The following is a 16,289-nucleotide window of genomic DNA, read 5'->3' on the forward strand; positions in this document are numbered from 1 at the left end:
ATTTATGTAACATACCTGACAATGAGATTCCTGAACTTGAATCTTTGCTACCAGGTCAGCAAGGAATGTTGGCATTTAGAGCAATTTAACTGTTTCAGTTAATGGCAGCTTTTAAGGCAATGCCTGTGATTTATAAACACACCCGTAATGAAAGGAAACAGAGAAAGGAGAAAAATGCAGACACATACATATCTTATAATTTATATCTCACATGGTTAAAGAAGCGTTGTGTTGCTTAGTTATACATATTGTAGTAGCACAACATAACCGATCTTTGGAAGTCTACTCATGGATCACAAGTGGTCCGTAGAACACAGTTTGGGAACCACTGCCTTAAATTTATCCAGTTATCCTGAATCGAGTCCACTGAGTGCTTCTGGGACAGAAATTATGCTTTCTACACAGGTATTTTTGCTTAAAGCATGTTGCCTTAATGAAATCATTTCTAAACCCAGAAAGACAACGTGTTTATTCCTGAATGCCTTTTAAACAATGCATATTGTAGACATTGCCTCACGGTGTTAGTCCAAAATGAAGAACTTTTCTATAAAACTGTCCTGTTCTTAATGAACTGTTCATCAGATGTATGTGTGTGTGTGTTATATATATATATATATATATATATATATATATATATATAATATATATATATATATATATATATATATATATTTATTTTTTTTTTTTGTGTGAACCAGCTTGCATACTTTATCAATGGATTACATTCTTCAAGAAACCAATTCTGAATGACCAACAATTAAATGCCTATGCCTGAAAAGTGTTTCATTTTGTTATTCTGTCTCCCCCCCCTCCCCCTCTCTCAACAAGGGTGAAAAGATTTTTTACTTGATAAAGCCAACCAAGGCAAACCTTGCACTATACGAGGCATGGAGCTCGTCCCCCAATCAGAGCGAGGTGTTTTTTGGAGAGAAGGTGGATAAGTGTTACAAGTGTGTTGTGCAGCAGGGAACAACTCTCTTCATTCCCACGGGTAAGGAGTTCACAATGAGTCTCTCAAATCCAAATATTTTCAGCATTTGTCTGTTAATGTGTGGGCTTTGTCCTGTATTATAAATTAATTTCTTATGGCAATTTATTACTCTTACTCACATTCACACCAGCAAGATTATTTAAATGTTTAGAATCATGTTTATTTTATATATATGATTATGGAGGCCAATACAAAAATTGCATAGGCTACCATTTGTCATGTTAATTATTTTTCTGAATTGCTGTCAGAATTCGGTCAATCACTGAAAAAAATAACCATTTTGTGATTTGAGAATTTACTAATTATCAAAGAATGAAATTAAAGGTTATTTCATCTTTGGGTAAATTTATTTTAAATTATTTTTGAATAAACATAAAATCAGTCAATTATATTTATAAGATTCCTTACATTGATTCCTTATTTATGCAGGAAGTTAACCAATTGAGACCATGGCCTCATTTGCAAGGGGGTCGTGGTAAGCAGTTTAGGAGAATAGTGATCTCAAATATTAACCTCCAAGCGAGTTTGAAACAGTGTTGTAATGTTCGCCTTTTTATTTAGAACATACAGTTTGGGAGGAAAAAATTAACACAAAAATATATTGTTTTATTCATTTTATAAGACTATTGTATACGTAGTATTTAAACTGCAAAATTAAATGTCAGTCCACATTTGTCTAATCAAAAAAGAAAGAAAGAAAGAAAAAGAAAAGTATGCTTCTGAAATGTTTAATATTCTCATAAATCATAGTAAGGAGTGAACTACCACGTTTTAGAAAGCAGGTTTTGTAGACCCCGATCATCATCAGACAGCGCAGCGCCTGTGGAATACAGATGGAGATTGCTTTTTGACAGCAAGAAACCCTTCTTAAAAAGGTTTATTTGAGATGACAACATTTTCAAAAGAAACAATATTGAGAGATCCACTGGGCTACTGAGTCATTTTAAAACACCGTTTTGATTGTTTAGATAATAACATAAAATTAAAGTAGCTCAATCAAATTTTTTGCAAGGATTGCTGCTGTGGCATTTAGAATTGCACTGAATGCCCTTACGCACACAGAAGCACTTATTTATTTGACAAGAATAAAGCCTTGCATAGCCCCAGAAGCAGCTGCAACTAAACCCCCTACAAGAAAATATCTTCAGCCAGCTTTTTCAGATAGCTTTTAGAGTGACTGGCAAAGCTCAATGTTCCACTGAGTTTAAGTTTTCACCATCCAAGCTGAGGATGAGGTAAACAGGCAGCCCATGTTTTATCCACAGCTGTTTTGGTACTGAACTCTGGGGGTGGGAAAAAATAAAAGAGGATGTGAAGGACTGCTGTGCTGAAATTAGTTCATCTTGACTTGTCTGTCGGGGCTGAACCATAAAATACAATGTGCTTACTAAGGTGTGTGTACATTAGTTTGTATTACATGGTTGATTGAGGCTGCAGTCTCTTCAGGGGTGTCACATTTTCATAGCTACAGTTGCGCGTTTGTTTATTTTTTGAGCAGGGGTAGAAAGAAAATACGTTTACGTTTCTTTATTGAGAGTGCCGCTTATTCGAAGGCGGCATCTATTAAAAAGCTGATAGCTGATATCAGATTTCTGCAATAGGGTCTGGAGACACTTTAGCACCCTTCCCTTCCTTGGGGCTGGAGACAGTGAAAGGGTTCAGAATTCCTGAATACACATATATTCTTTAAACCTTAGTGGTCCATTTATTCAGCGCTCGTCAGGCACGTCAGGTCCAATTTATTTTCACACATGCTGTTTATTTTACACACGCTATTTAAAACAGATTCAAAAGGCATTGAATCGCAAAAAAACACTCAGTACTGTATCTACAGCCAAGCTCCTCTGACCGCTGGGTAGGACGTAGGGGACTTAGGTGGCTTTCTTTTTTTTTTTTTTGGTTTTGTTTGTGATTTATTTTTTAATTCCCCTTCTTCCAAACCTGATGATTCCCACTGGAGGCAATGATTTTGGTAATTTGAAGTGTGGAATTAGTTAGAAAAATGAAAAAAAAGATTTAACGAATTTGCATGAGCTATTTCCAAATACATTTTTTTTTCTCGTGCATCCCCAGCGACATCTTTGGAAAGATATAAAGGCATCTCCAAAAATAAACAAAGTACGTAACTAGGTGAACAGTGTAATTTCAGATTTTGTAAGGGGTTTAGGGGAGGATTCAATCTGGCACCACGAAATTATGATCAGGTTGGCCTTTCATAGAGGGGTGGTGTTCATATGAATGACACTGGTAATGATATTCCTAAAAAACCTCCGGCATGGAATTAAACCACACCATCTGTAAATATATCCTTCCCTTCCCATACCCACCCTTACATGTTTGTTTTTATTGTATATATTGTTTTGTATTGTATATTTTGAATTGTGTACATGTGTTGTTTTATTTTATTTTAAGTGTATTTTTAAAATCTTTTTTATTGAAAAATGTATATAGACATAAGTATTACTGTATGGTATGCAATGAATGCTGTATAATATCTTTACATTATATTCATGATATCTTTATATTTGAATCATGAGATCTGGTGTAAAACATAATTAAAACAGATCAGATAACGTTAAGAGCAAGTTCTCATCACATAATCTACAAGTAAAAAGTATAACCTGTGATATGATATTTTATCTTTCCTGAAATACGACTGGCGAGTGGGGACTTGTATTACATTAAATTGGAGAGCTGTCTGAATTAGTAAAGTATTTGGTGCTGTGCGATTACATCCTATGTCAACTAGGATTACAGATGTTCATATAAAAAATTTAACTGCACTTTAGGACGGTATGTATGGGAAGCCAATCGTTTTGTGTGTTTCTTAAATTATATATACACCTTAAAACACCATCTTCCACTAAAAAATATGTACTTTTTCTATATTAAAACAGGTTTAGATAGCCCACGTAGACTTGATTACAACATCAAAAACAGTATTCTCTACATGAAGTGTGTGTACCCACTTTCCCACTCAGTTTATTGAAAAGGTTCAAAGTCAACAAGCAATTTACCGTGAAAATAATATAACTGTTAGTGAGCATACATAAACACTTATTTGCTTACGCCACTTACATCCGCGAACAACGTTTTTAAAAGGAAATACACATTTGGCAAGAAGTGATGGTAACTATGCATCGACATAAATTACACCGACAAACCAATGTTTAAAATGTTTACTCATGTTAAAAAAAACTAAAATACATAGAGCAATTTCCTGTAGATAAAATGTATTTATAATAAAAATTAAAGGTAAATATATATTACGATAAATGTCACCTTTTTAAACAAAAAAATACTGCCTGCAATACACTTCAATACATAAGATGACAACACATTTTAAACAAAATTACTGGATCCAATGCAATACCTGTTTTTGTTTCTCGAAAAAATACAAATGGCGTCCTATAATTTTGGATGAATCTCCACAAAGAACCTTGCCTTTAAGTTCTAAGATTCGCGCATGCGTAGAAAGGCTCAAAAAGGCAAACGCTAACTTATTTCCCAACTATCATTTCCTGTGACAACAGCATCCTGTGCTATGGGGAAGAGAACAGGACCTGGCTTTTACTCATTCTCGCTAATATACAGTACTTGAATCCATTGGTGGGGTTTAGAATAACAAACTTTCTCACCCCCCCCCCCTTTCCAAGTATTCAGGACAAGGTCCCACAATGGGAATGGTCCATTCAAAGTCATAAAACGACTCGTCCACTACCATGTCTTTGTCCGTGTACGAGGGAAGCCATATTTCCCTAGCGCTTCGATTCTGCATCAGCAAGTAAGTCACTCTCTACCCTCTATTTCCAAATAAGGGTACCCTCTGACTACTAACTCCATTTCTTTAAGCTCTAAGGACAGCTGGAAAAAACCTCTTATCCATTAACTCTTGTCCTGTTTTCAAGTTTAGTCGAATAACTACAGTGCCGAGAAAGTTTGTGAACCCCAATGATAATTCTGGAAATTCCATAGTTTTACCATAATAGCCGCTTTCAGTCAAAACCAGTCTTTTCTTAATAGGGTTTATATTAACCAATTCCATGTCTTTTGAAACATTAAGATATATGAATTAGACAAACAATGACTAATTAAGATTCAGGGTATGTGAAAGTAAGTGAACCCCTGGATTTAAACTTTAAACTTGTCCAAATGCAAATATACCTTGAACACTACAAGAGTTAATGCTGGACTACCCCTAAAATAAATAAATATATATATATATATATATATATATATATATATATATATATATATATATACACACACACACACACACACACACACACACATACAGTACCAGTCAAAAGTTTGAGTACACCTGCTTGAAACCAAGTTTTTCATGATTATCTATGCTTTTAACTGAATAAACTTGTCTATTAACACTTAATATTTCATTATATGATACGTGTACTTATATAAGTTGAGATATATAGTATTGATACTATATATGGATACATTCCATCAGGATTATGGCTAGTTGGGCAGTCCTTCGTTCTTCAGCAAGATAATGATCTGAAACACACCTAAAAGCTGTGCGAGAACTATCTGGTGAAGAAGGAAAGTGAAGGACAACTCAATGGAATGACCTGGCCTGCCCAGTCTCCAGACCTCAATCCCATAGAACTTGTATGGGACGAACTAGACAGAAGAGCCAAAGCAAAGCTACCCATAAGTGCCCTACATCTCTGGGAATTGCTGCAGAAGAGCTGGGAAGACATGTCGGGTGATTTCCTGCTTAAACTTGTTAACCAAATGCCTTGTGTTTGTGAGACTGTTATTAAGGCAAAGAGAGGCTATTTTGAGGAATCCAAGATTTAGAGACAAATTTCAATTTTCTTGTTCATTGCTTTGATACTCCTTATGTTTTGTTTTGTATATTGTAACGTGTTTTCATTTTCAAGTATTTACATTTACACGTAGTTACTGTAAAGTATTTACAGAAACGGTGTACTGCAAACGTTGGGACTGGTACTTGTATACTGTAAAGTATTTACAGAAAAGTGTACTCAAACTTTTGACTGGTACTTTGTGTGTGTGTGTGTGTGTGTGTATATATATATATATATATATATATATATATATATATATATATATATATATATATATATACACACACACACCAAAAAATACCCAATGAATAAATTAAAAAAAAAAAAATCAGTCTTTATACACACCCCGACTTTGTCACTTCAAATAATGCATTTTTAGCAGTTTGTAGATGCTACAGAAAAACAGACACTTTTGCACATTATCCACCCCTCTCCATCACAGACCTTGAAAAATTATTGAAATCTGAGATGTTATTGTTATATATTGCCATCTTAACTCCTCCTCGTGGTGGATCTTTTTAATGGCAATGTAAAATTCAACACATCAAAAATATATTTACTTTTTCATGTTTCAATTAAATCAATTTAATCAAAGTTATAAATGGGACTGCTTTTGTGGTCCCTTTATTGGCATAAGGATATAGGATATGTTTGACCTGGATTATACATGCAATAAGGCCCTTCGGGGCGTCTGTATAAATCGAATATACTGACTTCTCGGGGGTTGTAAGCCTTATTGCATACATATACCTATGTCTTCGTACATTTTGCCATTTTTGTAAAATGTTACCATGTTTTATTCTTCATTGCATTTTTATATTATATAATGTATATCTGTAGGCATATCATTGAAATCTGTGTCTGTATATGATAGGATGGATCCATGCTGTTCTCACCTCTCAGGATTGCATGGCTTTTGGGGGGAACTTCCTTCATAACCTTAATATAGGCATGCAGCTCAGGTGAGTTGTTTTTACCTATTTACATTAAATATTTCATCTGAGCCCCTCACTCTTTATATACTCCATGAGTGAAATGGTAATGCATAGTTGTATCCCTGTGAATTAAAAGTTCTACTTTGGTATAGAATTTGCTGTGCTTTGCCTGTGGTATCTTTCAAAAATGTAATTATTTACAATTCTTTATTAGAAAACTCTTGTGTGATCATTGCAATCTGTGACCTCCCTGTTTGCACTCTACCCCCTTCCCCCTGCAGGTGTTATGAGATGGAGAGACGGCTTAAGACTCCTGATCTCTTTAAATTTCCCTATTTCGAGGCTATCTGCTGGTATGTGGCCAAGAATCTGCTGGAAACCCTTAAAGGTAAAATTGTTCCCCCTGTATTTAAGTTATTAATCAACACTGTTAGTTCTATCATCTTTGTTGCCTTTCACTTACACAGTGTACTTCAATGTAACTATACTAAGTAACCCTAATTAAATAAGAGAGTCTTAAGTAGCACAAATGTAATCACCTGGCCTGCAGTATTGAAAGAGATAAAGTTATGAGTGATACCAAGGTTTTTAACATTGTTTTACCTACAGGGACTTCTGTATTGTGTAGCTTTTTGGTTTCTGGAGGACACATTTTTTGAGTAGATATGTATATGGTGAGAAATGCGAAGGAAAGATACAGCGGCAATGCTGACAGTTTTCTATATCCACTGCAAATGACCCATTAATGTTCTCAAATAAATTTGCATGCCCACAAATGTTCTGTTGGATGAGAAAACAGTTAAACTGTTGCAGAATATTGACCCACTGTTCTTGTTCTTTCTTTTTATTAACCTGCAGAATTGAGGGAAGACAGCTGCCAGCCCCCATACTTTTTGTTGGAGGGAGTGAAAGCTTTAACTACTGCACTGAAATCTTGGCTAAAGAGAGAGGTATATAACTACTGCTTATAAGCTAATAGACCTCCATGTTTGAGTTGAGCTGTCCACAAATATATATATATTTTTTTTCTTGTTTGCAGGTAACAGAACCTGCTACTGAGATTCCAGACCATATCAGGCCGGGCAATCTCATTAAGGAACTGTCTAAGGAAATCCGCTACCAGGAGGTAAGGGACAGCTTGGGACTTACAGTGGGGCGAGAGGAAAACATGGTCAGGCAAAATCTGTGTATAAAAAGGGACATAAAACCAAAACTGGCATGATGCAGAGTTTTCTTATCCTCTGTTTTGTGTGTTAACTTTATCTGTTGGAATAACAAGGTAAGTTATAGTGCTATGTATATGTGTTTTCAATTACAAAATTAAGCCATTGCATATTAGATGTGTTATTTTTGTCCAAAAAAAATAAAAATAAAACCACAAACTTTACCAGAACTTATGATTCTTGGCACTGTAGTTCTAAACAATATTGAGGAGGTGAATGTTTTCTCCAGATGTGAGCTATCAACCAAAATTTGTCTTTTCCCAATATCTTTACGAAAAAACATCAGTGAAATGGTTTGTGAAAACCTAAAGAGGAGAGGGTCACGTGACCTACACACACAGTGCTCGAAGAGAACTAGAGCTCCTACCCCAACCCCTTCTTTTTGATGAATTTCAAGGTTATACTTTTTTTTTTTTTAAATATTTTTGTATTTTCCTCGCCGTCAAAATGTTGGCGCATAAAAAAGACATAACTTTGCCAGCTTAAACCCCCACTTCTTCGTAAAATCCCTCAGAGGCCTGCATCGTGGACACCATTTCCCAAGTGTTGACCAAGCAACACTAATCACTCGGCAGTGATCTCTAAGGTCATGAATGGTGCGATGGAAGGAGTGAAAGTTTTGCTTTGGGAAACCAGAGAAACTCTACAATCTTCAAGAACAGACATATGACAGTAGTTTGAGGGCTGATTGCTAAGGTGGATGGTCTACAATCAGAGATGAGAGTAATGAAGCATGATATTCGGCACTGTACTTCTGAGATAGACAAACTATCTCAAAATAGCTGATTTCGAAGATAGATCCAGAACCGAACCGGGAAGGAGGCGATCCTCTCGGCTTTATGCAAAAGATTCTCCCCTCGCAGGAGACCCAGTACTGACCAGGCCTCTGAGTTGTTGAAGCAGACACATTCCCCCAGAACTGTTGTTGTTGTTGTTTTGGGACATACTCGGCCCAGTCTGGTTTTACACACTACACTTGGCAGCCGAGAGGTGCATTTCGTCATGATCTTAATACTGCTGTAATTTCTCTGACCCCTAGAATAGGGGAAAATCCCATTGAGTGCAAATTATCGTCCTCTTTGATTAACTGAGACATTCATCTGTATTCTAGAATTTTAGCTTCACATCTAGAAATAATATGTAGTGAAACTTTTTCACCCTGATCAGTCTGGCTTTATGAAGGGGCGCCTTGCAGCAGACAACATTCGCCACTTACGGCATGTAGTACATGAAGCCAAAGAACACTCCCTGTGCGGTCATGTCGTTCGATGCAGAGAAAGTGCTTGACAGACTTTTGTGGAACTTTCTATGTCTGGTATTAATGATTTGGTTTAGGTGACAATGTTATTAATTTGATGTGCATGATGAATGCCAATCCATCTTCTATGGTCTCGACTGGTGGTTTACACTCAGAACTTTTCAATATTCTCAGGGGAAGCCGACAAGGCTGCCATTTATCACCTATGTTATTTGCTCTTTCTCCTGAGCCTCTAACGCAGAATGCAGTAATGCTTCCCATTAAATTTAAAGCATCAAACCACGCTATGTCTTCCCTCAGCAGTAAATTCAATGGGCTATTAAAATTAACTGGACAAAATCTGCCTTGATGCCTCTCATCCTGCTTTCCATCATTCCGGTCAGAAAACAATTTACCTATCTGGGCATTGATATACAGCCCTCCCTTCAATTCATTGTTAAAATAACTACCTTAAAATACTAAAAGAGGTGGAGGGAGACATGGAGAGGTGGACAGTGATGCCTGCCTCTCTACAAACCGAAATCGCTATGGTTGAAATGAATGTCCTGCCTCAAATTCATTTTATTAGTGCTATAATTCCTTTGATCCCCCTATAGGCTACTGGACTAAGATTGATTCTTTAATTCAGGATTTCTGTGGAATGGCAAGAATCCACAAATCAAACTGAATACACTACAATATTGTGTCTTTTTCGTTGAAGACATTTTAAAGAAATCCTGCAGCTCTATGCAGTGTATTCAGTCAATTACCGGAAATTGTCTGCCAGGTTAATTAATTCAGTGTAACTGGTCGTGCGTCTAAAAACTGTGCATAGTTACACTTCTTTCAGAAATGGGAATTTTCACAGGGAACTACATATTATATGGCAATGGTAAGTTGCCATATAATATGTATGTTTTCAGCTGGCATAGTCATGAAAAGTTGCACTTCGCAGTAGTATTAGACATCGGGATAGTAAAGTAGATTCTTATATGATCCATGCCTCGTTTTTATGTAGGACTGTGGCAAAGTGGTTGATAGTGTGCAGATGCAGTCGATCAATGAACAGATAGACAATTATAATCCAGATACAAAGTTTGTTTAATGATATTTTTGTGTCCAGTGCATGACGGCAAAACAAACAGTAAACAATAATGAAGGTAAGTAATACAGCAGCGTGTATTACTTAATTTATAATCCCCGGGTTTGCCCCGCAAATAATCCTATTTTATTATAAACCCACACAAAACACATACACAAGTCCGTTAGTGCGTGAATTAGTGCTAGTGGTGCAAATACAGTTATTCGTGATACAAGTGCAGTGCTGTTCCGGGTTTGTGTTGGCATTTGGCGACAGCTACGGAATGTGTTAACTGTCTAGTGATAACAAGCAACAAATAGAACAATAAACACTCATGATACGAATACACAAAACACAGGTCCTTCCATGTCACTTTTCATAAACCAAATGAAGGAACAGATAGCATTGCTTCAACCCCTATTTATACTGTCTCCCATGACCTCTTGGTAAATGATTGCAGCCACTCCTCCATCCATGGCTGCCACATCATTTCCCTCAGGGTCAATGAGTTAGTGTACCGAAGCACTCTCTTTTTTTTCTACATGACCGATTTCCTTTTAACCCTTGGAACGAAGTGTCAGGTCAAGTAGTCCAGGGTACTCTGTTCCCGTTACTTGGCGCCCTCGCAGGTCGGGAGGGAGAATTACCTCCAAGAGTCATTCAGTACATTTACATGACAAAGCGTTTTCTGAAAACTAAATCAGAAAACTGATTTTGTTAAAACGTCACTTTTCTGTGTTTACACGATTTAACGATAGAAAATCTAATTAGAATTCAACGTTATACATGGATTGAACTTTTCAGAAAACGAAGGATATTTTCGCCTGCAAAGTACTGCTGTAGTCTATACTATTTGAACAGATCGGACATTTCTGCAACAGAACGGAGACCAGTCCAGTAACTCAAGTGCTTTATCGAAGTGTCAGGTCTTCAATTCAAAGATTACTATACCTCTATTCAGATTCCCCACAATGTGCAATCAGCCTTTCCAACAGCTCATCTTGGTCTATATTACCAGATTCTTTTGCATACATTATTTCAAATTATCACGTCATTTTAAAACTGGAAAATGTTTACTGCTTCACTGTGGGCTATTAACAAATACATACGAACTTTAACAAATGTATTACTTTATTCCTAACTAGAGAAATGGATGCATGCAGACTGATGCAGATTATTATTTTCTCCATTTTCTAAAACCAAATGCAGGAGAAAAGGGTCAAAGTGTGCACATGCACAGTGTGCTATTTCAATAAGTTTTCCGAAAAGTGTGTTTGCATGATATACATTTTATTAGTTTTTGGAATTTAATCAGAAATTTGTAGGTACTGTTTTCCGAAAATTGACTTTCGGAATATTCCAGTACATTTTCCAAAAACTGTGTTTTTACATGACTTTTGATATCGGAATTAGTTTTCCGAAAAATATCAGAATTCTTATGCTCATGTAAACTTGTCTTTCTGTCACAAGGGTGCAGAGTATAACTGCAACTAAACATTGTGTGCTGTACAAGTGCCGTTTTTCTGATCGTGCGATCCTGGTGCTGTAAGAAACATGGATTTCATGTACAATGCCCAGTAACCCACAAATTTTACAGTTTGTACAGTAGAATGTATTTTTTTGTCATTTTTCTTTACTTTTATTTCAAACCTAATTTTTCACACATATCTGGCATTATTGATAACTTTCCACTATCCAGAAATGTAATGAAAGGCATTGTATTAATATAAAGATGTAGATGCTTACTAAACAACTCTGCATGTTTCTAACCATTCTTTGTTACTTTCTGTAGGAGGAGCATGGTGGTAGCAGGCCAATGAAAACTCAGGGAATGGGAAGCTCATGCCCGGTGACGCGGTCGACGCTGGAGAGAAGCTTCCAAGCAAGGAGGAACGCTAGGCGACTCAGAGATCAGGGGAGCAAGGCGCCCTCAAACCTTGATATCCTAGAACTGCACACCAGGGAGGTGCTGCGCAGGCTGGAGATGGCTCCTTGGGAAGAGGTAGAATATAGTCCACAACAGCCCACATCTATTCTGTGCAAATACTATGCATTTGAGCCTCTGCTTTTTCATGTCCATAGTCAGTTTGATTGTTTATGAAACACTCAATTTTGTGATTTGTCCAGATTGGACCCAATTATGTGTACTACAACAACCATGTGTTACTAAAATGTTCAGGAGTTCTCCAACCAGTAACAAGTCCCTAGATCTTTATTTACCTGCAGTAAGAGATTCAAGCAGAATAAGGTGTTAACAGTGCAGGGGCCAGACAGAATTTGCACACCCCTCATGTAACTGGCAGTGGATTAAAAGATTTTGACTCCTTGTTCTCTTCGATTTATGTTCTACAGGATGTTGTTTACAGCGCCAAGCTGAACAGCAGATTTAGCAAGATCTTCCAACCCTTGTCCACAGTGCCTGAAAGGAGGAACAATGACAATAATATTCGCTTGGTGCTTTCTAAGGGGCAGATCATCATGTAAGCAAGGGTGGTTTCATTTCTAGCTAGCAGGGAGAAATTCTAGTTTGCAAAAAAGTGTGGGGGGGAGAATAAAAAAAAAAAGGGAAGACATGTTTTCAGTCTATGTGCAAAAGAGTAACTTGTGGCTTTTTATTATATTTTTAAATTATTTCTTTCCCTATGGTTTTTATAGTTCTCTTCAGTTTCACAAAACCAGTAGTTTTGTTTTATGTTAATTCTCTTATGCACATTTTGGCTAATATCTTCACTAAAGTAAAAATAAAAAAAAAAAAAAAACTCAAGTAATGCATTTCAACTCCTAATTTTTTAATGGAGAAAATTGTGTTGAAGTTCGAGCAAGAAAGAGCCTGGCAGTGCTTGAGACCTTGAATAATATTACTATTTTGGTTGTGAAGTTTATCATTTGTTTTGTTGAAGTACATGTAGCTAACAAAATAATTCACTAAATCCAATATGTAGATCTCACATATTCCTATTTGATAAATAATTTATTAACATTATAATTGGTGAAAGTATCTACTCTGACACACTTAAGTTGCTTCTGGGAGTTCTTGTACAATTATAACGACTTCTGAAAAAAATCTAATTGTCCTTTATCAAAATTTGTGCTTTTTCGTATAGGAAAATCTGAGACCAACAAAATATATAACTGTGTTAGGCAAGATATACTGGAATTATGTTGTTTGCACCATGTACTTCAAGTTTGCTGTGTATGAGGACAAGGTTGGTTTTTAGTGAATTTAAGAACAGCTATAACCTTAATCACTATCTTCCCCTGTAGAGACAAAAGGCAGCCGGTTAAAGAGAAGAGTCTGTTTACTGGTAACAGTGATGACGACAGAGAAATTTCAGAGAAAACCAAGAAGGTGAAGAGCGAGGAGGAGCACTGGGGGGAGGAATCGGAGCAGGAGAGGACCAGCGAGAGTGATACAGATCAGAAGCCACTCAACAGTAAGTTTTACAGCAAACTTGAGGTTAGGCATGAAACGACAGTAAATTTCCACGATATGAATAGTTGAGAGCCCACTCTTTCACGATACACCGATTTATCACGATAGTAGCCGTTGTTTTTCAATTTATTTTTCTCTGGGATATGGTCTGCAACACAAAGCTACAGACTTTAAAAAAGAGCTGGATTCTAGCAAGAATGAAAAAAACTTACAAGCACACAGGCAGAAGAAAAATCTTATTGAAATTGTCCTTATTACCATCATTAATAAAAAAAAAGATACCTTTAAGTCTGTCAAAATGAGACTGCAAGGTTTTTTCCTGCTCCTGCTTTATTTACACATTTATTTAAATGTACTTAGAAACGGTATGTAATTACAAAATATGATGCATCTGTATTTCTTTCAATACATTTAAAGTACTTGCTTTACACACATACTGCTAACTGTTCTCAATTTTTGTTCAAATAGTCTGGAAAATGAACTAATTATTTTATAGTATACAACCTGTAAGTATGGAATAGAGCAGTGTGGGCATGATGATGCAAAAAAAAAAGTACCTTATTAAAGAGACCTTGCTTGTTGACTGCTGACGTTTAACTCCACCGGGTGCTGGAAGGGCATGTTCCTGCTTTCGTTGTTGTGCTTTTGCGACATTCTGTGGATTGGATGTACATCCTATGATACTGTACTGTCACCGCTATATATTTTTTTGTAGTGAGAGTACACACTAGGGCTGTCAGTTAAGCCTCAAAATAGCGACCGATTAATTGGGCACCCAAAATATAATCGTTCTGGTAAATATCGATGATTGCACCATACATTTTCGGTGCATTCCTCTCAACGTGATGTTATTTTAATATCATTGCAGTTAAGCAAAACTCGTCCACAACAATTGAATGCGAGGGGTAATTAGGCCTTGGTAGCGTCAAGAGAAAAAAAACAAACAAACAAAAAAAAAAACGCACATCATTCGCAACAAGCCTAGCAAGTAACATACTACAGGAGTGTTACTAAAATATTTATTCCAAACAGATTACAGTACTTTGGAATGTGAGCTATATAAACTAGACACGTGTTTATGAAAAACTTTTTTTTTTTTTTTTTTTTTTTTTTAATTCAGCGACAGCTGCAGGATCACGCATTGCATCTTGTTAATACTGTACCACCTAACCTTCACTATATGTGAAACACAGATCAGAAATCCTGGCCTAAAAAATTTAATAGTATTATTATCATTACTTTATTATTATTATTATTATTATTAATAGATTTACATACCACAAATTGCATACCTACTGATCCTTACTCTGATCAAAATTGCATTTAACATCACTAGTCATTTATTTGTTTACTTTGAACGTTATTGAATATTGTTATATTGATTATATAACAGTTCATTTTGAAACTCCAAAACAGTGCAAACTATATACAGTATTTTTTTTTTTCAATGTGGACAATTTATTTACAGGCTGTTTGCCAGTAATATAAGCTTGTCATCCTTCTCTGGATACATTTTTTGCACAGAGAATACACAGAGGGGCGTACTAACAAAGAATTTTCAAACCTGATTCGCTGGTAGGATGGGACCAGTAAATCAGATGCTAGTTAACACGAGCAGGAAAAGAAGCGCATGCCCACTGCTTGTCTGTGGCAGAAATACTGTAAATAGTAAGGCAGGGCGTTCAGTGCAGTTTCGTTGACAAACTTAAATACTCTTGTTAACTATGCGCTTTACAAAAATGTAATTATTGAATCGATTATGCAGTATTTATATCCATGTATATCATGAGGAATGGAATCGATCAAAAAATAGATTTAATCGTAGCAACCCTGGTACACACCAATGATTGTACCCATATTTGGAGAGAAAAGCATCTGTTCTACTTCCAGCCACATTTAGCGAGTATGTGACTGTTGTTTTCTACGATTATCGAATAATTTAAAAATGTGAACGATACGATTATCACGAATATTCGTAATCACGATATCGTACTATTGAAAAATCATTTCATCCCTACTTGAGGTTAAGCTTGCTTAACAGAAACAGTTCTACATGACTGTTGCTTTTGATCGTGATATGTTTCTGAATCTATTTAGACTAAAACAAATAAGAACTAGGGGGGACATGATCTGAAGTCTTTAAAATCTTAAAAGGAGTTGACACAGTTAACCAGGACCTGAGGACACAGTTGGAAATTAAGTGGTGATAGACAGGACAGAAGGAAGGAGACATTTCTGCATACACAGTGGAGAGGATGGATGGGCTACCTAGTCATGTTGTTGAGGAAGAATCACTTGGATCTGTTAAAACCCAACTTGAAAGTTCTTGGATCAACCAGCTACTGGGAACTGGACGAGCTTAGATAACACTATGTAACACAATTTTTGTTCCTGGGTAGTAAGTGTTATTTCCTAATTGCTTATGCCTCAAAAGTATAGAAAATGGCTATTATTCCCCACAAACTTTGCTTTTGTGACCAGGACAGTGATATTTCAAAATATCACTATTTCCAATGGGAAAACGGGCAAATGTGTGTCTTTTCGTTCACATAGTCAG

At 36.2% G+C, this 16,289-nt stretch overlaps 1 protein-coding gene across 2 annotated transcripts in view; it reads left to right on the top strand.

The window, feature by feature from the left end:
• The window catches only part of kdm7ab (lysine (K)-specific demethylase 7Ab), a 62,958-nt gene that overhangs the window by 25,659 nt on the left and 21,010 nt on the right, over nucleotides 1-16,289 (top strand). For both annotated transcript variants that reach the window (XM_041257143.1, XM_041257141.1), the window contains exons 7-14: nucleotides 829-991; nucleotides 6,698-6,785; nucleotides 7,040-7,146; nucleotides 7,617-7,708; nucleotides 7,798-7,884; nucleotides 12,092-12,301; nucleotides 12,652-12,779; nucleotides 13,564-13,733. In XM_041257143.1, coding sequence (XP_041113077.1) covers nucleotides 829-991; nucleotides 6,698-6,785; nucleotides 7,040-7,146; nucleotides 7,617-7,708; nucleotides 7,798-7,884; nucleotides 12,092-12,301; nucleotides 12,652-12,779; nucleotides 13,564-13,733 — 1,045 coding nt within the window. The remainder of the gene's footprint in view (nucleotides 1-828; nucleotides 992-6,697; nucleotides 6,786-7,039; nucleotides 7,147-7,616; nucleotides 7,709-7,797; nucleotides 7,885-12,091; nucleotides 12,302-12,651; nucleotides 12,780-13,563; nucleotides 13,734-16,289) is intronic.

This window comes from Polyodon spathula, chromosome 8 (genome assembly GCF_017654505.1).
Source record: "Polyodon spathula isolate WHYD16114869_AA chromosome 8, ASM1765450v1, whole genome shotgun sequence".
Lineage (NCBI taxonomy): Eukaryota > Metazoa > Chordata > Actinopteri > Acipenseriformes > Polyodontidae > Polyodon > Polyodon spathula.